At 40.2% G+C, this 24,571-nt stretch overlaps 1 protein-coding gene across 1 annotated transcript in view; it reads right to left on the bottom strand.

The window, feature by feature from the left end:
* Positions 1–416: 416 nt before the first annotated feature.
* Positions 417–24,571, bottom strand: part of PELI2 (pellino E3 ubiquitin protein ligase family member 2) — a 202,227-nt gene continuing 178,072 nt past the window's right edge. Inside the window, exons 4-6 of the mRNA XM_024760033.1 lie at positions 21,093–21,290; positions 19,364–19,552; positions 417–5,135 (exon numbers count right to left, since the gene is read on the bottom strand). Of these exons, the coding sequence (XP_024615801.1) occupies positions 4,569–5,135; positions 19,364–19,552; positions 21,093–21,290 (954 nt within the window). The 3' untranslated portion in view covers positions 417–4,568. The remainder of the gene's footprint in view (positions 5,136–19,363; positions 19,553–21,092; positions 21,291–24,571) is intronic.

The raw sequence follows: 24,571 nt of genomic DNA, 5'->3' as shown, positions 1-24,571 counted from the left end.
ACCAATGGAATTTTTCAGATAAAAAAATTGAGGGCTTCCCTGGTGGCGCAGTGGTTGAGAGTCTGCCTGCCGATGCAGGGGACACGGGTTCGTGCCCTGGTCCGGGAAGATCCCACATGCTGCGGAGCGGCTGGGCCCGTGAGCCATGGCCGCTGAGCCTGCGCGTCCGGAGCCTGTGCTCCGCAACGGGAGAGGCCACAACAGTGAGAGGCCTGCGTACCGCAAAAAAAAAAAAAAAAAAAAAAAAAAATTGAGATTTTTCAGAATCTAGGTTTAAATAGGTATTGTGCAGAATATAAAACAATGATCAGCTCAACTGTCTGAGATCGAATTATAAGTTTGAAAAATGCAAAAGTCACGTCTACTTTTACATCCACTTCCTATCTAATGTCCTGATGAAGACAACGACTCACAAACATACTGAGATCCGTTTAATAGTTTCTGAAGATTTTTCCTGTAAAATGGCTTGTATTTCCACAGATATAACAGTGAAGAAATAAACTTTTCAATTTGACATGAAATATAAAAGAACAGTTTTACAAATATATCCATAAAATTTAACTGCTCATAACACTATACATGGTAAATATGACCAACCTCTTAGCTTCTAGACTATTTAAAACAGAGAAACAATATGTCATCTCAGCTAAAAAGAAACAACTTCCCTTTCATCGAGTTTATTTTTGTTTAGAAACAGTTAAGTAGAACTGGAAAAATACTTGCTTTTCCCTATCTTCCTCTAGGGATTCTGCATGAGGGTGAAAACTTGAGAGGATATTAGTTTTACTAAGAAGAAATACTGAACCTTCTTCTGTTTTACTGATTCAGTAATGCTTACATTCTTTTAAAAAGATCCTGGAGTTGTCTCATTGGTCTTTGACTGGGTCATAAAGAAATGATGACAGAGCTGTGCTCTCCTTCTAGCATTAAAGGAGGAACTTCATACCCTCAGCCTATGAAGGTTAAACTCTGGGGTTGTAAGAGCTACAGCCAAAAGAACAGCGCTAGATCCAGCTTAAAATCAAGGTTCTGTGGTTTGTCTATTAGAAATTCCACTGTTACAAGGCAGGATTGCATGAAGATAAGTTTTTTAGCCAGCATTGACAATGTTGTGATCATATATCCTTTCATGCAAATCCAAAGAACAGAATGGCTGTAAAAAGAAAAGTTGATCAAAATCATAGAACTGCAGGTAACAATTCTATAATCTATGTGAGACTTAAATTTAAGAAAGAGAAAACATGCTCCTTTTTAAACTCTCAAAAAGTGCCCAAATAACAATACTGAGCTCCCAAATGACAGGGGTTTGAATTTTTTTTTTTTTTTATGTAAGCAAAAATAAAGCATGGAAGCTTTATGAAGAAAAGAGTTCTCCTCAACTTTGCTAATATAGTAGATGTAATAACTTAAAATAATTTCCCTACTGCTACTGGAAATAAATTCTACTACAATCATGTGTATGCCAGTTCCTGGCATATTTCTGCATCCAGATTCATTCGTCTCCTTAAAGGAGCCCATCATTTTTCCAATGGCTTTCTCCTTTCTTTAAACCCTAACCCTGAAATTCTGTAACCAGTTATGTCACGTGGCTTCCCTGAGGCACAAAGGTACCAAACTCTATAATTAACTATCGAGGAATGATAAATACGCTCTCTATTTATATTAAAAGATTTTAATTCTTTTGGGCTACAGTTAGGGAAGAAACCCCAGAAAGCTTAATACTTACTCTGCAGTGTGAACTGTAGCCCTTCTTGCAAAAAGCAAAACCAAATAAGGGAAATGTGTTGCAGCATGCATGACCTGGCAGCACCGATTAGTAATAATAAAAACAATTCCAGACTAGAAAAATATTCAGAGTTGTATCCCATTCACTCTGAATCTTTTTTTTTTTTTTTTTTTTTTGTAATAAACTGGCGTAAACAACTGGAAAAAAACCCTATGGGAATACATCATTGGAGCTCTTCTGGAAACCTAGTCACAGAAGGCATTTCAGTCAGGCTGAGATCAGGATAACTGGTCTGCAATTTCCTATGTGTACACCTGGGGAGTGGAATTTGCCCTTGAATGTATGTCAAGCAAGACATAAAAACAGACATAACCTCTGAGAAGTTACCTTTTCTGAACTGTATTACTGTACTCTGAGCTAGAGTTCTTTATTCTCATTTTTTCCAGAGAAAAAAAATGTCTCATTAACCAAAGTTAGCAGATCTTACTAGCAGTGGCCAAGATGAGCCTGGCTTCCTTCTGCAAACAGACCACCTTGCTGTGGTTCTTTAGACAGGGGAGAGGGGACCTCACTTGGAAGTCAAAGGAAAAGGTGTGGTGCTAACAGAGGCGCGGGGGTCACTGTTGCCCCTTCCAAGAGCTTGGAATTTCTACCCAAATTTACTAAAAAGTCAGACTTCTCAGGTTGGAAGATAACTATTTTGGGGTATATGTTGCATGTGGCACTACCAGACCTTGAACTACTATAGTCCTTGAAATAGAAAGTTATATCAGATGGTAACTTTCTGGAAAAAAAAAAAGTTTGATAGGTAAAATCCAGTCTTTCTAGATGCAAGACTATTTATTTACCTTACAAGATGCTTTTTAGGGTTATCAAGACTCCTCAAACCACTTTCAAACCACATCGCAAGAAAAGGGACTGTGTGCTTCCTGTAATATTTTGTGGAGCCTAAAGCGGCACAGACTGAAAAAACATATTCCATCAGTAAAAGCTAACCACGGGAGACTCTGGCGACATCAAAAGGCATTGGATATATTCTGGGCAATTTCATTGTTCTCTTTCATTCTCTGTCTGCAGGTCAAACAAGCTATACAGAATTGAGTAAGCTATCAATGAGAGCACTGTGGTTGGATTTTCACAGCACTTAAAAATCACCAAAACAAAAACACCTCATAAACAATAATCTCCACTGAAGAGTAAAGCTATTTGAAAACTGAGAGGATGAAATTTTTATATATTAAGTCAATTTAAGCAGCAGCCATCAAGACTAATAAATCTTATCACGTTAAGGAAAAGGGCTTTCAAAATGGGTTAGGACAATTGAAAATAGACAAAATATTTGCTAGTAGGCAAACCATGGAAAAACCAACTCAAACAGGAATGCAGTAGGTTAGAATCATATAAATCATATATCTTTACAAAGGTTAAAAAAATGCAGCATGAATCTGCAATGGTCAATTTAAGAGGATGTTAATTTAAACATACTTGCTCCATGTGGCAGGAATCTATTTCATCCCAGCCAGCTCTGGTAGTCGCATGTCCTAAGGGATCTTTACCTCACGGGAACAGTGATACACTGGTACTGAGCACAGAGAATAAACATCCAAGAAGTATTATTCAAAATGAAATGAAACTAACAGAGAGGGCTGGTGGAGCTCATATGAAATTCTGATTTAATTATTCCTCAGTAAACACTCATTTGCTCTCTTGAAATCAGTAATTTCAAATGCTCTCTGCAGATGTACCACTTGGTGTTGTGTATATCTAATGATCACATTTAAATTTAGTTTGGTTTGCAAACATTTTCAAAACTTATAGGGCTCTGTAAGCTGCAAGGGAAGGTGACAGATGGCAGAAAGGGGGTGAACAAAACTGACTGTATTGTTGTAATATGTTGCTTTTTAAGTTCACGGAATTTTGGCTTTCTTAAGAAAAACAGGAAATTCCAATGAGTAGTTTTAAAAAGTAAAATCTTATTTTTAATCACTCTTAAATTATTCAGTGAGCAAGTAAACTTGATATTATATTACCTGGGCCATGTTTTCTGCTGCAATAATCACTCTCAGTTAATGAATTTTTAAGAGCAGCTACATTTGAATCAACCAAACAGTTCTGGCTATGCAAGATGAGAATCAGGGATAGACCACGTCAGACCAAAAATAACAAAAGGCAGACTAAAAAGTTACGGGAAACTCTTTGTTTGAAATGCCAAGGTATTTGATGAATGTGTGTATAAAGTAATTAAATTCCACTGAACTTTAAAAAAAAAAAAAAAGAAAACATGACAACATATGAATATTCCCTCCCCTCAAAAGAAAAATCAGAGAAAAGCCCCAGATTTCAAAACAATCACCTGTGCCTAAGGTCTCCTGTCCCCCAACATCATCTTATAGAGCTGCCCCTTTGGTATCTGGTCAGATTCTAACCTGTATCAAGTATTTCCAGATACGGCATGTCTAACACCTATACCACACAGCACCAAAGTTTGCAGTTAAGAGCCAACAACTTTTGAGTAAATTTCTTCTACAGTTTTAAAATGGGATTTAAAGTCCTGTCCAAATTTAACAAAGAAAACTTGTTTTAAAAACCCCAAGGTTAAAACAAAAGTATGGCATTTTAAATCCAATTGTTACAGATATTATGGTTTAATTAAGCAGCATGCAACACACCACTGTTATCATCGATGCCTGGCATGTTTCATCACCACGCCCTTCTTTTTTCCCAGCCTCAAGACCCCCTCTCCCCTTAATGAACGGTATTATAAAAAGGTAAAATCTAGAGTTAGTGGCAAAATCTTCACAGTAACTTGTAATAAAGTCGTCGTCGATGGCTGTAAAGGGCATCAGTCAACTGGACCTTGAAAAATCAATTTGATGCAGTTCTGTTCCCCAAGCAGCTGCGTGGCACAGAAAGGGCAGGCAGCATGAAATGCGTGAGTCCCGTGAGGCAGCGGGATCTGAGACCAATATTTCGCAGACTTCTCTGAGCACACATGTCCACAAGGGGTGAAAGCATGAGTGGGTGGTCCCGCGTCTACATAAAAGCCCGCCTCGCAGCCGAGCCAGAGCGGCACGTAGGGGCCCACAGTCCTACACATGGGACACTCCCTCTCGTTGGCCTCTGTGTCGCTCCGATGGCCCCAGTTGTGGTAGCCGTGCACGTGGCCACAGCTGAGGTACGCCCAGGGCTGCTTCTCCTCCACCACCTCTTTCCTGTTGATGCTGGGGAAGGCCAAGGTGTTGAGCCCCACGGGACACTGTGGCCGGGCAGCGTTGATCTCCTGCCGCAGGGCTTCAATGTGCTTCTGGGTTGGGGTGTGAAAGAGGCCATCTGCTGTCCTCCAGAGCAGGGTGGCCCCGCACAGGTCGATGAGGGAGCCGTCCTGCAGGACGTTGGTCTCACTTTCCACCTACAAGTTTGACAGACATGCCTTTTAAAAGCAAAATTTGACAAACCATGCTAACGTTTTTGTCCTCTTAAAGATCATCTCTGTAGTCAACACAGGGGGGCAGTTTATCCCATGGCCTTCCTGCAAAACAGAACTAGGTGGGTAACTCACCCTCCCTGAGCTTCCCTTTCCTCATCTGAACACTGGATATAAATCATGTATGTGAAACACACAAAGCCCTAAGCATGGATACATTTACTTTACATGTTCAATTAATGTAGTGGTTATTTTAACAAACGTCACAAATCTTAGATTTTTAGTTTTCCTCCTCAAGTCAACAACACAACTCCTTGGTCTCAAGGGACAGGAGATGTCCAGCCAGTCCATCTGGTGAAGACTCATGCTCATTTAGACCAGAACCAATCCAGAAGACCCCTAGGGGGGCCCTGCAGTAAATACTCTAGTGGTGCCAACGACTCTTGGTGACCTTCGGCTTCACACAATCTATCATCTATCCTGCATTCCTAAGGTCTGGAGCAGAAGCGCTCACTGTGAGCTTTGGAACATCTTTAATCCCAGCTTACCCTTCCCCCTCCCTGTGTCCTCAAGTCTTTTCTCTACATCTGCGTCTTTATTTCTGTCCTGCCCCTAGAGACTGGCTGTGCTACGTACCAAGTGCTCACAAGATGGATTAACAGCTGACAAGCAGCACAGTTAGACGTGATCCGCAGGAGCCTGACCCCTGTCTCCGTGGGCCACCTGTGCTCTATGGATGCACTTAGGTGCACTGCCCTCTGGCACGTGCCATGAGTGACCTCTGCCGAGAATTCTCTATCCCAGCTCACCCCACCCCCTAGTCTACCCCTGGGCCTGGCAAACTCCCACTCATCATTCAGGGCTCACTTGGATGGCACTTTGCCTGGAAGTTGTCCTTTAATGACAACAGCGGTCCTTCCCCAAAAAAGTATCCAATACTGGTAGTTAGAAAAAGCTAAAATCCCAACAAAATGATAAATCTCAATACTTTACAGGAAAAACACGGTGACTGCTTTTTGAATAGTGTTTAAGTCGCTGAAGCGCTCTCCTCGCCCCACTCCCACCCTGAACACCTCCTAGTCTCCTCCCTTCTCGCCGGGTGTCAGGAGCCTCCCTTCTCTTCCCGACCACAGGTAATTCTCGGGAGGTCTCAGCTCTGCATAAACTTTGTAAGAACAAGAACACTGCTGTGGTAATAAGCTGGAGTTTAGGCTATGTTTTTCTTTGTTTTCCTTATGATTATTTTTATTCATTGCTTTTTCTTTATATTTTATTAAAATATACACAGGGCTTCCCTGGTGGTGCAGTGGTTATATATATATATATATATACACATACACACACACAGATGCTCTTTTTATCTTATCCATGACTTCTAGATTGATTATATCATGGTTGGAGAATATAGTTCATATGATTTCAATCTTCTGAAATTTATTTTTGAATTTTTATTTTCTATTGGAGTATAGTTGATTAACAATGTTGTGTTAGTTTCAGGTGTATGGCAGAATGATTCAGTTATACATATGTATATATTCTTTTTCAAATTCTTTTCCCATTAAGGTTATTACAGAATATTGAGAAGAGTTCCCTATGCTATACAGTAGGTCCTTGTTGGTTATCTATTTTAAATATAATAGTGTGTATATGTCAATCCCAAACTCCCAATTTTTCCCTCTCTCTCACCTTTCCCCTTTGGTGACCATAAGTTTGTTTTCTAAGTCTGTGAGTCTGTTTCTGTTTTGGAAATATGTTCATTTGTATTATTATTTTTTTTGGATTCTTCACATAAGTGATATCATATGATATTTGTCTTTCTCTGACTTACTTCACTCAGTGTGAAAATCTCCAGGTTCATCCATGTTGCTGAATATGGCATTATTTCATTCTTTTTAATGGCTGAGTACTATTCCATTCTATATCTGTACCACATCTTCTTTATCAATTCATCTGTTGAAGGACATGAGCTGTTTGTAACTTTTGGGGATTAATCCCTTGTGGGTCGCATTGTTTGCAAATATCTTTTTCCCATTCTGTGGGTTGTCTTTTCATTTTGTTTATGGTTTCCTTTGCCGTGCAAAAGCTTTTGAGTTTAATTAGGTCCTGTTTGTTTATTTTTGTTTTTATTTTCATTACTCTAGGAGATGGGTCAAAAAAGATATTGCTGCGATTTATGTCAAAGAGTGTTCTACCTATGCTTTCCTCTAAGAGTTTTATACTATCAGGTCTTACATTTAGGTCTTTAATCCATTTTGAGTTTATTTTTGTGTGTGTTGTTAAAGAATGTTCTAATTTCATTATTTTACATGCAGCTCTCAGTTTTCCCAACACCATTTATTGAAGAGACTGTCTTTCCTCCATTGTATAGTTTTGTCTTCTTTGTCATAGATTGACCATTGGTGCGTGGGATTATTTCTGGGCTTTCTATCCTCTTCCATTGATCTATATTTGTTTTCGTGCCTGTACCACACAGTTCTGAGGACTGTAGCTTTGTAGTATAGTCTGAAGTCAGGGAGCCTGAATTATTACTCTAGGAGATGGGTCAAAAAAGATATTGCTGCGATTTATGTCAAAGAGTGTTCTACCTATGCTTTCCTCTAAGAGTTTTATACTATCAGGTCTTACATTTAGGTCTTTAATCCATTTTGAGTTTATTTTTGTGTGTGTTGTTAAAGAATGTTCTAATTTCATTATTTTACATGCAGCTCTCAGTTTTCCCAACACCATTTATTGAAGAGACTGTCTTTCCTCCATTGTATAGTTTTGTCTTCTTTGTCATAGATTGACCATTGGTGCGTGGGATTATTTCTGGGCTTTCTATCCTCTTCCATTGATCTATATTTGTTTTCGTGCCTGTACCACACAGTTCTGAGGACTGTAGCTTTGTAGTATAGTCTGAAGTCAGGGAGCCTGAATCCTTGAGCTCCGTTTTTCTTTCTCAAGATTGCTTTGGTTTTCGGGGTCTTTTGTGTCTCCATACAATTAAAATTCTTTTGTTCTAATTCTGTGAAAAATGCCATTGGTAATTTGCTAGGGATTGCACTGAATCTGTAGATTGCCTTGGGTAGTACAGTCATTTTCACAATATTGATTCTTCCAATCCAAGAACACGGTATAGTTTTCCATCTGTTTGTGTCATCTTTGTTTTCTTTCATCAGAGTCTTATAGTTTTCTGAGTAAAGTTCTTTTGCTTCCTAGGTAAGTTTATTCCTAGGTATTTTATTTTTTGTTGTGATGGTACATGGGATTGTTTCTGTAATTTCTCTTTCTGATCTTTCATCATTAGTGTATAGAAATGCAACAGATTTCTGTGTTCTAATTTTGTATCCAGCAACTTCACCGAATTCATTGATGACTTCTATTAGTTTTCTGGTAGCATCTTTAGGATTTTCCATGTACAGCATCATGTCATTTGCAAACAGTGACAGTTTTACTACTTCTTTTCCAATTTGGATTCCTTCTGTTTTTTTTTTTTCCTCTGATTGCCATGGCTATGAGTGCCAAAACTATGTTGAATAAAAGTGGCAAGGGTGGACATTGTGGACATCCCTGTCTTGTTCATGATCTTAGAGGAAATGCTTTCAGCTTTCACTGCTGAGTATGTTAGCTGTAGGTTTGTCACATATCACTTTTATTTTGTTGAGGTATGTTCCTTCTGTGCCCACTCTCTAAAGAGTTTTTATCTGAAATGGACGTTGAATTTTATCAAAAGTTTTTTCCGCATATATTGATATCATCATGTGGTTTTTATTCTCCAATTTGTTGATGTGGTGTATCACACTGATTGATTTGCAGATACTGAAAAATCCTTGCACCCCTGGATAAATCCCACTTGATCATAGCTGTATGATCCTTTTAGTATATTGTTGGCGTGGGTCTGTTAGTATTTTGTTGAGGATTTTTGCATCTAAGTTGATGAGTGATATTGGTCTATAATTTTCTTTCTTTGTGTGTGATATCTCTGTCTGGTTCTGTATCAGGGTGATGGTGGCCTCAGAGAATGACTTTGGGAGTGTTCCTTCCTCTGCAATTTTTTGGAATAGTTTCAGAAGGGTAGGTGTTAACTCTTCCCTGAATTGTTTTGTAGAATTCACCTGTGAAGCCATCTGGTCCTGGAATTTTGCTTGTTGTAAGTTTCTAAATGACAGATTCAATTTCAGCACTGGTAATTTGGTCTGTTCATATTTTCTATTTCTTCCTGGTTCAGTCTTGGGAGAGTATACCTTTCTAAGAATTTGTCCATTTCTTCTAGGTTGTCCATTTGGTTGGCGTATAGTTGCTTGTAGTAGTCTTTTATGATCCTTGTGTTTCTGTGGTGTTGGCTGTAACTTCTCCATTTTGATTTCTAATTTTGATTTGTGCCCTCTCCCTTTTTTTCTTGATGAGTTTGGCTAAAAAAGTGTATCAGTTTTGTTTATCTTCTCCAAGAACCAGCTTTTAGTTTCACTGCTCTTTTCTATTGTTTACATCATCTCTATTTCATTTATTTCTGCTCTGATCTTTATTTCTTTCATTCTACTAACTTTGGGTTTTGTTTTTTTTCCTCTTCTTGCTTTAGGTGTGAGGTTCAGTTATTTGCGACTTTTCTTGTTTCCTGAGGCAAGAGTGTATCGCTATAAACTTCCCTCTTAGAACTGCTTTTGCTGCATCCCATAGGTTTTGGGTTGTGGTGCTTTCATTTTCATTTGTCTCCAGGTATTTTTTGATTTCCTCTTTGAGTTCTTCAGTGATCCATTGTCTGTTTAGTAGCATATTGTTTAAGCTCCACGTGTTTTTTTTTTTTTTTTTTTTTTTTTTACAGGTTTTTTTTTTTTTAGATGATTTCTAATCTCATAGTGTCATGGTCAGAAAACATGCTTGATATGATTTCAATTTTCTTAAATTTACCAAGGCTCACTTTGTGGTCCAGCATGTGTCAATCCTGGAGAATGTTCCATGTGCACTTGAAAAGAATGTGTATTCTGCTGCTTTTGGATGGAATGCTCCATAAATATCAATTTCGTCCATCTGGTCTAATGTGTCATTTAAGGCCTGTGTTTCCTTATTGATTTTCTGTCTGGATGATCTGTCCATTGGTGAAAGTGGGGTGTTAAAGTCCCCCACTATTATTGTTACTGTCAATTTCTCCTTTTATGGCTATTAGTGTTTGCCTTATATATTGAGGTGCTCCTATGTTGGGTGCATGCATATTTACAGTTGTTATACTACTTCTCGGATTGTTCCCTTGATCATTATGTAGTGTCCTTCTTTGCCTCTTGTAACAGTCTTTATTTTAAAGTCTATTTTGTCTGATATGAGTGTTGCCACTATAGCTTTCTTTTGATTTCCATTTGCATGGAATAACCTTTTTCTGTCCCCTCACTTTCAGTCTGTATGTGTCCCTAGATCCGAAGTGGGTCTCTTGTAGACAGCATATATACGGGTCTTGTTTTTTGTATCCATTCAGCCAGTCTATGTCTTTTGGTTGAAGCATTTAATCTGTTTATGTTTAAGGTACTTATTGATATGTATGTTCCTACTGCCATTTTGTTAATTGCTTTGGATTTGTTTTTGTAGGTCTTTTTTCCCCCCTTCCTCTTTTGTACTCTTGTGATTTGATGACTAACTTTAGTACTCTGTTTGGATTCCTTTTTCTTTTTTGTGTATCTATTGTAGATTTTTGGTTTGTGGTTACCATGATGGCAGTCTATAAACAAGAGTGTTTTTAATTTCAAATACAGCTTATATACAAATAAGATTCTTTTAATTTCAAACGCATTTCCAGTGTCCTGCATTTGTACATTCCTCTTCTCACGATTGCTGGGTTTGATATCGTATTTTGAGCGGATGATTTCCTACCTTTATCAGTGAGCTTTTCCATTCATAATTTTTTTTGTTTCTGGTTGTGGCCTTTTATTTTTTTCTGCCTAGAGAAGTTCCTTTAGCATTTGTTGCAAAGCCGGTCTGCTGATGTTGAATTCTCTTAGCTTCTGCTTGTCTGTAAATCTTCTGATTTCTCCATTTAATCTTAATGAGAGCTCTGCTGGGTAGAGTATTCTTGGTTGTAGTTTCTTCCCTTTCATCAGTTTAAATATATCATGTCACTCCCTTCTGGCCTGTAGAGTTTCTGCTGAAAAATCAGATGATAACCTTATGGCAAATCCCTTGTATGTTATTTGTTGCTTTTCCCTTGTTGCTTTCAATACTTTGTCTTTGTCTTTAACTGTTGTCAGTTTGATTACTATGTGTCTTGGCATGTTCCTCCTTGGCTTTATCCTGCCTGGGACTCTCTGCACTTCCTGGACTTGGGTGTCTGTTTCCTTTCCCATTTAGGGAAGTTTTCAGCTATTATCTCTTCAAATATTTTCTCAGGTCCTTTCTCTCCCTTCTCCATCTGGGATCCTTATAATGTGAATGTTGGTGTGTTTTAATTTCGTCCCAGAGGCCTCTTAGATTGTCCTCATTTCTTTTCATTCTATTCCATGGCAGTCATTTCCACCATTTTGTCTTCCGGTTCACTTATCTGTTCTTCTGCCTCATTTTTTCTGCTATTGATTCCGTCTAGTATATTTTTGAGTTCTGTTATTGTATTGCTCACCTCTTTTTGTTTGTTCTTTAGTTCTTCTAGGTCTTTGTTGAACATTCTTGTATCTTCTCAGTGTGTGCCTCCATTCTTTTTCTGAGATCTTGGATCATCTTTACTGTCATTACTCTGAATTCTATTTTGGGTAGATTGCCTACCTCCACTTCATTTAGTTGTTCTTCTTGGGTTTCTTCTTGTTCCTTTGGGACATATTCCTCTGGCATCTCATTCTGTGTAATTTTTTTTGTGATTGCGGTTTCCATTCTGCAGGGTTGTAATTCTCCTTCTGCTGTCTGCCTCCTGGTGGATGAGGCTGGCCTAAGAGGCTTGTGCAGGCTTCCTGGTGGTAGGGACTGGTTTCTGCCCACTGATGGATGGAGCTGGGTCTTGTACGTCTGGTGGGCAGGGCTGTGTCAGGGGGTGTGTTTAGCACGCAGCTGTGTGCTCAGGAAGACTTTCAGCAGCCTGTTTGCTGATGGCTGGGGCTGTGTTCCTGCTCTATTGGTTGTTTGACCTGAGGCATCCCAGCACTGGAGCTTCCAAGGCTGTTGGGTGGGGCCAGGTCTTGGTGAATAAATGGTGGCCTCCAGGAGGGCTCACGCTAATGAGTACTCCTCAGGACTACCACTGCCAGTGTCTGTCACTGCAGTGAGCCACAGCTGCCCCTGCCTACACAGGAAATCCTCCAATACCAGCAGGTAGGTCTGGTCAGGCTCTTATGAGGTCACTGCTTTTTCCCCTGGTTCCTGGTGTGCACGAGAAACGTGTGTGTGCCCTCCAAGAGTGAAGTTTCTGTTTCCCCCAGTCCTTTGGAAGTCCTGAAATCAAACCCCTTCAAAACCAGATGCTCCGGGGGCTCCTCCTCCCATTTCCAGATCCCCAGGCTGGGGGCTCAGAACTTTCACTCCCATGGGAGAACCTCTGCAATGTAATTATTTTCTAGTTTGTGGGTCATCCATATGGTGGGTACGGGATTTGATTTTATCGTTATTGCTCCCCTCCTACCATCCCACTGTGGCTTCTTCTTTGTCTTTGGATGTAGGATATCTTTTTTGGTAGGTTCCAGTGATTTTTTTGTTGATGGTTGTTCAACAGTTAGTTAGTTGTGATTTTTGTGTTTTCATGAGAAGAGGTGAGCTCACATTCTTCTACTCTGCCATCTTATCTCTGCCCTCTGGGCCATGTTGTTAAACAACCTTCCTTTTCCTTCCTGTAGGGCAGCTCTTGGTAAACAACATCTTATAAAATTTCAGTCTGTGGTCTTCTATAGTCCACATACTCTTGACTCCCATGTCTAGGACAGGTGTCCCTCTGAGGGACTCCTGTGCCTTTCAGTACTTTATGACTGTGCTTATCACACAATATCCTAATGATTTGAGGTCTTGCCTATAACTGTTTCCAGACTCCACAATTCGAGGGCAGAGCCCTGGACATCCTGGTCACTGCCAGATTTCCAGTTCCTAGCTCCTGCTTAATCATGGCAACCAATTATGGACTATTCCTGGGTACAGCACTGCTCCAATCTTACTTGTTCTCACAGTAATCCTAAAGGATATATACTAGCATTATTCTGGTTACCTGAATGTGAGGCCAGGTACAGACAGGTCAAGCCACTTACTCAAGACTGCAGATCTACTAAGTGGTAGACCAGGACTTGGACCTATGGCCTGACCTCAGAACCACTAATACACAGTGGCTGCTCAAACAGTAGCCTGTTTTCCCTCTTAGCTGTTATTTTTATGTGTTCTTTCTATCTGTGAATAAAATACATGAACCAGAGTAGACAAGAAACTCATCCTGTGATGTGCCGTCCTGGACCCAGTGTATGCTTTCTATCTGCCCAGGGAGGCAATGCTCTGGTGATGGTGAGAGCCAGGTGTAACTCCCCACATGATGGTACTGAGTAGAAGCCAGGAGTTCAGGCTTTAAAGCAGGACCTGTGTTTCAATCCCATCTGCTGCTACCTTCTAACTCTGTGACTGGGCATTATTTAACCTCTATGCTACGCCTTCCTCATCCATAAGATGGGGATAATTCCACTTCTCTGACAAGGCGGATGTGCAGATTAAATGAGCTAATGTCTCTGAAATGTTAATGCAGTGTCTGCACTCAGCAAACATACACCGACTTCTTACTATTGCTGTTATAATGATGCCCTACTTAGGGCAACCTAGCTCAGTTTTGTGATGAACAGAAACACAAAGTTATTTGGAAAAACAGCCTTCACATTCTCTTCCCTATTTACAATCTCTTGGAAAGTGTTTAAACAAAGTTTATTGAATTTGTTTGGCATTCTTAGAAAATGCTTTTCATATTTACTCAGCCATGATGCTCAAGACTGGGCCTTATCATAAAAGGCAGAAGCTATACCTGCAGCTGAATAATGGTGTAAACTAGGAATAAAAATAACAATTCCTGAAAAACAAACATCCAGTAAAGAATAGCAAACCAGGTTAGTAAAATAGTCCCCCACCTTCGTTTTCCATCTCAGGAATATTCAGTTATCATGCTGCTCTCTGAAAAAATGCTAGATCACATCTTGTATTCCCTATATTTTTTCTCTCGTGGTTTGGAAGAAAATATTTGTTCTCTCTTGTTCTAGCTTCTACCTAACGATTAATAAAATTTCCACTCCAGTACTTTTAATTAAGAATGTTTTAGTGCTGTGCCCCATGCCTATGGCAAGATCAGAAACCCAAAGCCTCCTAGTTTTCTTTTTTTAAAATCTTTATGGAGTATAATTGCTTTACAATGTTGTGTTAGTTTCTGCTGTATAATGAAGTGAATCAGCTATACCTATACTTATATCCCCATATCACTTCCCTCTTGCGTCTCCCTCCCACCTTCCCTATCCCACCCCTCTAGGTGGTCACAAAGCACTGAGCTGATCTCCCTGTTTAATGCACCTGCTTCCCACTAGCTAGCTATTTTACATTGGATAGTGTATATATGTCAATGCTACTCTCTCACTTCATCCCAGCTTACCCCTTTCCCCTCCCCATGCCCTCAAGTCCATTCTCTCCTTCTGTGTGTTTATTCCTGTCCTGTCCCTAGGTTCGTCACAACCACTTTTTTTAGATTCCATATATCCGTGTTGGCATACAGTATTTGTCCTTCTCTTTCTGACTTACTTCACTCTGTATGACAGACTCTAGGTCCATCCACCTCACTACAAATAACTCAATTTCATTTCTTTTTATGGCTGAGTAATATTCCATTGTATATATGTGCCATATCTTCTTTACCCATTCATCTGTTGATGGACAGTTAGGTTGCAAAGTCTCCTATTTAAGTTATTAAAATTATTCTCGGGGCGGAGGGGAAGGTGGTGGAAGAGTAAGACGCGGAGATCACCTTCCTCCCCACAGATACACAAGAAATACATCTACACGTGGAGCAACTCCTACAGAACACCTACTGAACGCTGGCAGAAGACCTCAGACCTCCCAAAAGGCAAGAAACTCCTGGTGTACCTGGGTAGGGCAAAAGAAAAAACAGAGACAAAAGAATAGGGACGGGACCTGCACCAGTGGGAGGGAGCTGTGAAGGAGGAAAGGTTTCCACAAACTAGGAAGGCCCTTTGCAGGCAGAGACTAAGGCGGGGGGAGCTTCGGTGCCGCAGAGGAGAGGACAGCAACAGGGGTGCGGAGTGCAAAGTGGGGAGATTCCCGCACAGAGGATTGGTGCTGACTGGCACTCACCAGCCCGAGAGGCTTGTCTGCTCACCTGCTGGGGTGGGCGGGGCTGCGAGCTGAGGCTCAGGCTTTGGTCGGAGCACAGGGAGAGGACTGGGGTTGGCGGTGTGAACACAGCCTGCAGGGGGTTACTGCACCACGGCTAGCCGGGAGGGAGTCTGGGAAAAGGTCTGGAGCTGCTGAAGAGGCAAGACTTTTTCTTCCCTCTTTGTTTCCTGGTGTGCGAGGAGAGGGGTTTAAGAGCGCTGCTTAAAGGAACTCCAGAGACGGGCACAAGCCGTGGCTAAAAGCACGAACCCCAGAGACGGGCATGAGACGCTAAGGCTGCTGCTGCTGCCACCAAGGGGCCTGTGTGCGAGCACAGGTCACTATCCACACCCCTCTTCCAGGAAGCCTGTGCAGCCCGCCACTGCCAGGTTCCTGGGATCCAGGGACCACTCCCCCGGGAGAACACACAGCACGCCTCAGGCTGGTGCAACGTCACTCCGGCCTCTGCCACTGCAGGCCCGCCCCGCACGCAGTGCCCCTCCCTCCCCCCCGGCCTGAGTGAGCCAGAGCCCCCGAATCAGCGGCCTGTTTAACCCCGTCCTGTCTGAGCAAAAAACAGACGCCCTCCAGCGACCTGCATGCAGAGGTGGGGCCAAATCCAAAGCTGAGCCCCTGTGAGCTGTGAGAACAAAGAAGAGAAAGGGAAATCTCTCCCAGCAGCCTCAGAAGCAGTGGATTAAAGCTCCACAATCAACTTGATGTACCTGCATCTGTGGAATACCTGAACAGACAATGAATCATCCCAAATTGAGGTGGACTTCAAGAGCAACATTTATTTTTCCCCGTTTCCTCTTTTTGTGAGTGTGTATGTTTCTGTGTGAGATTTTGTCTGTATAGCTTGGCTTCCACCATTAGTCCTAGGGTTCTATCTGTCCGTGTTTTTTTGTTTTTTAATTTTTTTCTTAATAATTAATAACTTCATTATACTTTACTTTCTTTCTTCCTTCCCTTCCTGCCTTCCCTCCCTCCTTTAGACAACGAATCATCCCAAATTGAGGAGGTAGACTTTGAGAGCAAGATTTATGATTTTTTCCCTTTTACCTCTTTTTGTGAGGATGTGTGTGTATGCTTCTGTGTAAGATTTTGTCTGTATAGCTTTGCTTCCATCATTTGTCCTAAGGTTCCATCTGTCCCTTTTTTTTTCTAAATAATTATTTTCTAGTTTAATAACTTTATTATATTTTACTTTATTTTATTCTACTGTATCTTTCTTTCTTTTTTCCTTTGTTCCCTCCTTCCTCCCTCCCTCCTTTCTTTCCTTCTTTCCTTTCTTTCTTCCTACTTCTACTAATTCTTTCTACTTTTTCTCCCTTTTATTCTGAGCCCTGTGGATGAAAGGCTCTTGGTGCTGCATCTACACTGGTCCACAAGAGACCTCCCAGCTCCACATAATATCAAACAGTGAAAATCTCCCAGAGATCTCCATCTCAACGCCAGGACCCAGCTTCACTCAACAACCAGCAAGCTACAGTGCTGGACAACCTATGCCAAACAACTAGCAAAACAGGAACACAACCCCCCCCATTAGCAGAGAGGCTGCCAAAAATCATAATAAGTCCACAGACACCCCAAAACACACCACCAGATGTGGACCTGCCCACTAGAGAGACAAGATCCAGCCTCATCCACCAGAACACAGGCACTAGTCTGCTCCACCAGGAAGCCTGCATAACCCACTGAACCAACCTTAGCTACTGAGGACAGACATCAAAAACAGTGGGAACTACGAACCTGCAGCCTTTAAAATGGAGACCCCAAACACAGTAAGATAGGCAAAATGAAAAGACAGAGAAACACACGGCGGATGAAGAAGCAAGATAAAAACGCACAAGACCTAACAAATGAAGAGGAAATAGGCCGTCTACCTGAAAAAGAATTCAGAAATAAATGAAGGAGACAATAGCAAAGATCAATAAAACTAAAAGCTGGTTCTTTGAGAAGATAAACAAAATAGATAAACCATTAGCTAGACTCATGAAGAAAAAGGAGAAGACTGAAATCAATAGAATTAGAAATGAATAGGACAAGTAACAACTGACACTGCAGAAACATAAAAGATCATGAGAGATTACTACAAGCAACTCTATCCCAATAAAATGGACCACCTGGAAGAAATGGACAAATTCTTAGAAGGCTTCACAGGCGAATTCTATCAAACATTTAGAGAAGAGCTAACACCTATCCTTCTCAAACTCTTCCAAAATATAGCAGAGGGAGGAACACTCCCAAATTCCTTCTACGAAGCTACCATCACCTTGATACCAAAACCAGACAAGGATGTCACAAAGAAAACTACAGGCCAGTATCACTGATGAACATGGATGTAAAAATCCTCAACAAAATACTAACAAAGAAACAGAATCCAACAGCACATTAAAAGGATCATACACCATGATGAAGTGGGGTTTATTCCAGGAATGCAAGCATTCTTCGATATATGCAAACCAATCAATGTGATACACCATATTAACAAATTGAAGGAGAAAAACCATATGATCATCTCAGTAGATGCAGAGAAAGCTTTTGACAAAATTCAACACCCATTTAGGATAAAAACCCTCCAGAAAGTAGGCATAGAGGGAACTTTCCTCAACATAATAAAGGACACATATGAGAAGCCCACAGCCAACATCATCCTCAATGCTGAACAACTGAAAGCATTTCCACTAAGATCAGGAACAAGAGTTGCCCACTCTTACCACTCTTATTCAACATAGTTTTGGAAGTTTTAGCCACAGCATAGGTGTGGCACATATATACAATGGAATATTACTCAGCCGTCAAAAGAAACGAAATTGAGCTATTTGCAATGAGGTGGATAGACTTAGAGTCTGTCATACAGAGTGAAGTCAGTCAGAAAGAGAAAGACAAATAGTGTATGCCAACACGTATATATGGAATTTAAGGAAAAAAAATGTCATGAAGAGCCTAGGGGTAAGACAGGAATAAAGACACAGACCTACTGGAGTACGGACTTGAGGATATGGGGAGGGGGAAGGGTAAGCTGTGACAAAGCGAGAGAGAGGCATGGACATATATATACTAACAAACGTAAGGTAGATAGCTAGTGGGAAGAAGTCCCATAACACAGGGATATCAGCTCGGTGCTTTGTGACCACCTGGAGGGGTGGGATAGGGAGGGTGGGAGGGAGGGAGACGCAAGAGGGAAGAGATATGGGAACATATGTATATGTATTACTGATTCACTTTGTTATAGAGCAGAAACTAACATACCATTGTAAAGCAATTATACCCCAATAAAGATGTTTAAGAAAAAATTATTCTCCATTGAAGAAAGGGTTTAAAAGCCAACAGCTTTAGGGCATTTGAGATAAGTAGTAATATTTATAGAAAAAATACAAACATGCCAAGTCAACCTACTATATGAACTATTTCAAGTAAAAAGCTGTAACTGTGAATTTGGTGAATCATATAGGGAATTATATATTAAATTCTTACTATTAACTCAAGGGAAAAAAAAGCTAACTTAATTATCTTTTAGTCCCAGAAAGTAGTAAATAATTCTCTAATTCAAAATTTTTACTAAGTAGTCTTAGACTGCTCAGGAGTTTTCCAAATTAGTAAAGTTTTACATTAAAAATAAGTTTATTCTTCTTAAAGTGAATTTAAGGAGAAACCTGTGGTGAAGTACATTAATAAGGTTGTGCTCTTTAGGTAGTTAGGAGCAGAAGATAATTTTTCTTCCACTATTGGAAAAGCTTAATCATGAAAGGGAAGAAGGCTATTTCCCTCTTACTTTTGGAGGCTCAGAAAATTCTTGTTCTCCTGGGTCAATGGTACACAGTCCTAAGAACTGTACAAAGATTTTGAATTTCAGGGGAGGAAAATGATAGCTTTCGAGTTAGGTGTCTGTAGTTTCATGCCTTATTTGCATGAAGTCCACTCACCAGCTTTCCCCTTTGCTGCGCAGACCTGGTCTCTCGCAAGGTATACACATCTCCACAGACAGAGATCTCGCGCCAGACCCCAGGCTGGGACTCCTCAGTGAAGCCCCCTCTCGGATGCATCACCAGGACACCATTGGTCGTGAGCCCATCCATGTGGCCATCGGGGTTTTTCCACTTTGCTGCCTTTTCCTGGAGAGCATACCACAGAAAAGATTATGTTCAACACAAAAAGATTCTAGAATCTCTTTAAACTATTGGGTAAGGGCAGAGGGGAGGAAAGTGAGGAATTTTCATTTTCTACTTAAAGCTAATAATCAGAAGGATAAAAAATGCAGTTAGTCCGACAAAATGAAAGAAGTGCAAAAGTAGATGAATGATTTATCGCTGGAGACATATTTACCTTGGGCACTTAAACAAAACCTGATGCCTGAACCTCTCCCTCACAGATTCTTGTTCAAACCAGCCCCTGCCCCCAGGTGATTCCAGGAATACAGTATGTAGTCTTCGATTCTATTTGTGCAGTGCTTTCATCCTGTTATCTAAAAATGCTTTGTATGAACTCATTATCAGGGAAGTACTAGAAGGAAGAGAAAAAGATTTTTTATTAAACAAACAAAATTTCAAAATATATTAAGCCAACAAGTTGTGGCCACTCCGTTCTGTTTTCATACGAATCAGCGTTGTATCAAGGGTGGAAGGCACAAGCGGCTGGATGTAACGGCAGGACAGATGCTCGTGGACGCCTGGCCACAGTGATTTCTTTTTCTTTCCTGGGGACAGAGCCAGATATGGCTCACATGACTTGGGTCAATCTGATGAGGATAAATAAGCCAGTTATGACTGGTTTAGGGGTGGGCATGTGACTGAGTTCTGGCCAGTGAGGCCTGAGTGAGTCCTTCTGGGAAGCTTCCTGGAAGGGTTTCTTGGTTCTTTAAAAGAGACGAGGAAGAAACAGTGCCTTTGCTGCCCTTCTTCAGCGGGAAGCTGTCATGCTGTGGGGGCTGGTGGAAGTGCAGGAGCCATCCCACCGCCACCAGGACCTCGCCTGAGGAAGCTGATGTGCCCAGAGGCAGAGGGCAAGACGGAATGAACCTGGCTCCCCGGATGTCACAGAACACTGTACCAACCAAGCCTGCAGCCGGCCTTCCTGGGCGCTTCTTGCAACGTGATACAATTTTATTACCATTTAGGCCATTTTAAAGTGAGGTTTTTCTACCCCCCACCCGGCAAAAATATCCTGATTCAAAAAGGGGACTATATTAAAACCGGATATTCACTAAAACTGTGGGGTTTTATTTACATGGACATTCTATGAAGGGAGATATTCTTAGTCTGTTTTGTTCTTTGTGATATCACATCTGTAACACCCAATATGGAACAAAGCAAACACTACGTAACAATTTTTTGACTGAATAAAGGAATAACATTTTCTTTTGCACCCCGATTATCTAGATCTGACCATTTTCCTTCTGAAATAAATACATTATGTATGTTAATACACATACTTTACAAAAGTAATTACTGTACATATTATAGTTAATATAGCAAATATAACAAGTAACGACAATTATTTTCAGATTTTTAATGATAGCTTTTCAAACTGGCTGTATGAAAACTAAAATCTCACCAGAAGCATTGTGCAAGGCAAATTTTTTGGCCACAATTAAATGTTCTATATGATGATAATGGGTGTTTTTCTAGAAACAACGTACTGATTAATAGTACTTACGCCAAGAAATATGTTTTTGGAAGAGTCGAATCCGGCTGCGAATATTCGTGCTGTGTACGGTTCGTTCCTGTCACAGACTACCCTGCAGGCAAACCTGGATATGGTGCTCTGTGTAATCTGCGCTTCGTCGTTGTTCTGACTGCCAGAAATTGTGTCTGTAACGACGAAGTCAATAGGGCTTTCTGTTGATCTGCCCACCTAAATAAATCAAATTATACTCAGGATCTACTTGAAAAATAGGATGTCACCACATTCATCACATGAAATGAGTGTTCAGGATCCTTTAACATTCATTATCTCTACTATGAAGGTCGGAATTCAATGAAAAAATCTTTGGTCTGCTCCTTTTCTTGTTTAAGGGAGATGTTATGGTAACCAACCACAAGATTTTAAATGTTAAGAATAACCCAATTTTCTATTCTAGAGGAAAACAGATCTCACTCCAAACAGGTTTCTGATCAGGTAGAAACATTACTTATTACTTTCATAGAAAATCATTCTTTTTTTTTTTTTTTCTTGTATTTCCAGGTGGGAAAACCCCCAAGATTTTAAAGGAAGCCAGCCAACAAAAGCCCTATTTCCCCCACTCTTGCCCAGCTCCAGGGACTGGTTTTCCACACTAAGTGAATCCACCAGTGACTCATGGCACAGAGGGAGAACAAGCCCTACCTCAGACATGAGACCCCAATGCCTATTTCTGTCACTCAGCGTAAATGAGAGTGATGTAAAGGGCTATACAGCTCAGCTCAAAGTTTGAGATGCAGTCGTATGAAAGATTTAAAAAGCTGATCCTAACATTTCAATTTTGGATTTAAAATAAAACTGTCCTGGGAAAGTCTAAAAAGTGGCCAATAATATTTTATTGGCTTACTTTCCTTGGTAAGTTTAAATGCTGCCAGAAAGAATATATTTCATTAGCATGATCTTAGAGTTCTAACAAAGCTTTTCATATTCACTAAATCCAAATAAGACAGGTACTGCTGTGTCCTGTGAACTGGGAAGTATTTGTTTACAGGTAAGGAAATCCTCACGACAAAACCGTCTGTGTAATGATGTTCTATGAATCTCTAAGTAGGAAACAGTGATAAATGTTATATATGCCAAAGATACGTCTTAAACTAAAATAATTTATATGTAAACAAATCATTTCTTGTTAAATATGATATTAATGTTCTCTCCTAACAAGTGACTTTGATTCTGAAATTGTCAATGGAAGGAACAGACAGAACCCCCAGTGTGTACGTATAAGGCCTCCAAAGTCAATTTCCCAGGTATCTTTATCCTGATCTCAAAATTCTATCTAAAACATAAGCAGTGTAGTACTCTTTTTTGTCCAAATGAATAAAGGTGAAATAAATATAACAAAATGTATATATCTTGCATCATTTAGGTCTGTTTGCTTTGGAACAATATTGAATTTATTTTGTAAATCTCACATACACATTTTCATGCACAGACTACCCCTGCTAAACCAACAGACATCTATTTCTTTTGTTTTTTACAACCCTTAATTTCTTGTCCTATTGAAATGTGCCTGGAATAAACTAAACCATGGGGCTCACTGAAACTTATCACCTTGAATAGATGCCTATTGCCTGAACATACAGGTTTAGAAAACATGTAACTTGTTAAAAACTGCAACATAAAACTTGAATTACAGAGATTATAAAATCATATCATATGGTTCATCTTTCTAAAGTTGCAGAACCTTCTCTCTGCTAGATTCATTCAAAAGCTGGATGTGTAACTCAGAAGCTCTACTGATTCAGACTGCTGAATGTTTTTAAACCTTTTTTTAAAGCTACTCTCTTTTTCAAGTATATAATACAGTATTATTAACTGCAATCGCCATGCTGTATATTACATCCCAGAACGTACTCATCTTACAGCCAGAAGTTTGTACTGCTTGACCAATATCTCCCCAATTCCATGCGCCCCCCTACCCCCTCCAGCCCCTGGTAACTACCCTCTGTTTTTATGATTTTGACTTTTTTTTTTAGATTCTACATGTGAGTGATATTACACATCTGTCTTTTTCTGTTTATTTCACTTTAGGTTTTTTGTTTTTTTTCAATTAGAAAAGTAAGATACTCTGCAAAATAGTTCACAAATACAGGAAAGTATACAGGAGACTACTCCAAACTCAGGAACAAATCTGTCCTGAACCTCGATTCCAATGAAGCCTTAGGAGTAAAATGTGAGAAGTTCTAAAATTGCCTGGTCACCACACAAAACCCAGAGCTCTCACAAAGACACAGGCTATGATCTAATTTCTGTCACCTCCGTGGAAGAGGGCGAAGACTTTTCAAACTCTGTTCAAAGCTCAAAGCTAAAACCGTGCTCCAGCAGAATGTCACACAACCACTCCTTGTCTATAGAGATTACTCTCTTCAAGAAAGGCCATTCTGATTTCATCCCAATGTATTAATGTCTGGATGAATCAACTGAAATTGCCTGTAAAACATGACATTTTATTCCAACTGGAACATACTGCTAAGATCAATTATTTCAAGACATGATACTTACCTGACTGGTCCTTTAATATTTGTTTATCAAGTCACTTCCACTTAAATCTAACCTGTAGAGTGTTAGCGTATTTCTATACTTTAGGACACAAACCTCATGTTGCTTTTGCCAAGAAAAAAGAAAAATCTAAGCCACTTTCCTAATGAAAACTCACCCAATGTGGAAGACTTGGAGCCTGTCCTTTCTTTTGACTATTGGATCAACTCTACGTTATTTTAAGGGTAGTCACGTGGACCAGCCATGATGTATCTGAATTTCATCTGATATTCACATAGTAGCCATGGGGAGAATTTTCTCCCTGCTGTTGACTGATATGCACATATACAGCATCATTTGGCACTTTCAGTTGCGTACATATGAGAAAAGTTTGGGTTTACCTGGCTGTCAATCAAAGTCAGCACAGGTAAAATGCTGTGAAAGCACCCAAAAGGTCCACCTTCACCTTTCCTGGACCAATCCTACCCTCGTCCCTGTATCTGTAACCTTATTTTCTCACTTCCCTCCTATGACAAGGATGAGTTATTGCTGCTCCTATCCATGACCAATCTCTCCACGGGTGCTTGGCATCCCACTCTTCTCCCCTTTCCAAGGATTTTACTCCTGAAATGATCAATTTCTCTCTATTACTGGATCACACTGTCAGCTATCAAACATTTTTTTGTTAGTTTTTAAAATTTCAACTTGTCACTTAATAGCTTTTAAAAATATAACAAAAATGAGTATTAGAAAAATGATCATCTGCATGGATGTTTCAGGAATGCCAAACTGCTACTACAAGTTTCCAAACGCATTCCTTCTCGATTTCCTTACTTGTCTCATCCTGCACCGTTAACAGACATTTCGCTGCTTGGCTGAGCAGTCTGAAGCACCGTTCTAGACTCGTCTCTCATCTTTGAAAATGTTTTCCTTTGCTTGAGAGCACCTCTCGAACTATAGCCCCATTTCTTGGATTC

Source organism: Neophocaena asiaeorientalis, unplaced genomic scaffold, assembly GCF_003031525.2.
Source record: "Neophocaena asiaeorientalis asiaeorientalis breed wild unplaced genomic scaffold, Neophocaena_asiaeorientalis_V1.1 scaffold768, whole genome shotgun sequence".
Classification (NCBI taxonomy): Eukaryota; Metazoa; Chordata; class Mammalia; order Artiodactyla; family Phocoenidae; genus Neophocaena; species Neophocaena asiaeorientalis.
The sequence above is the reverse complement of the archived record's forward strand: the minus strand, read 5'-3'. Positions and strand labels throughout refer to the sequence as shown.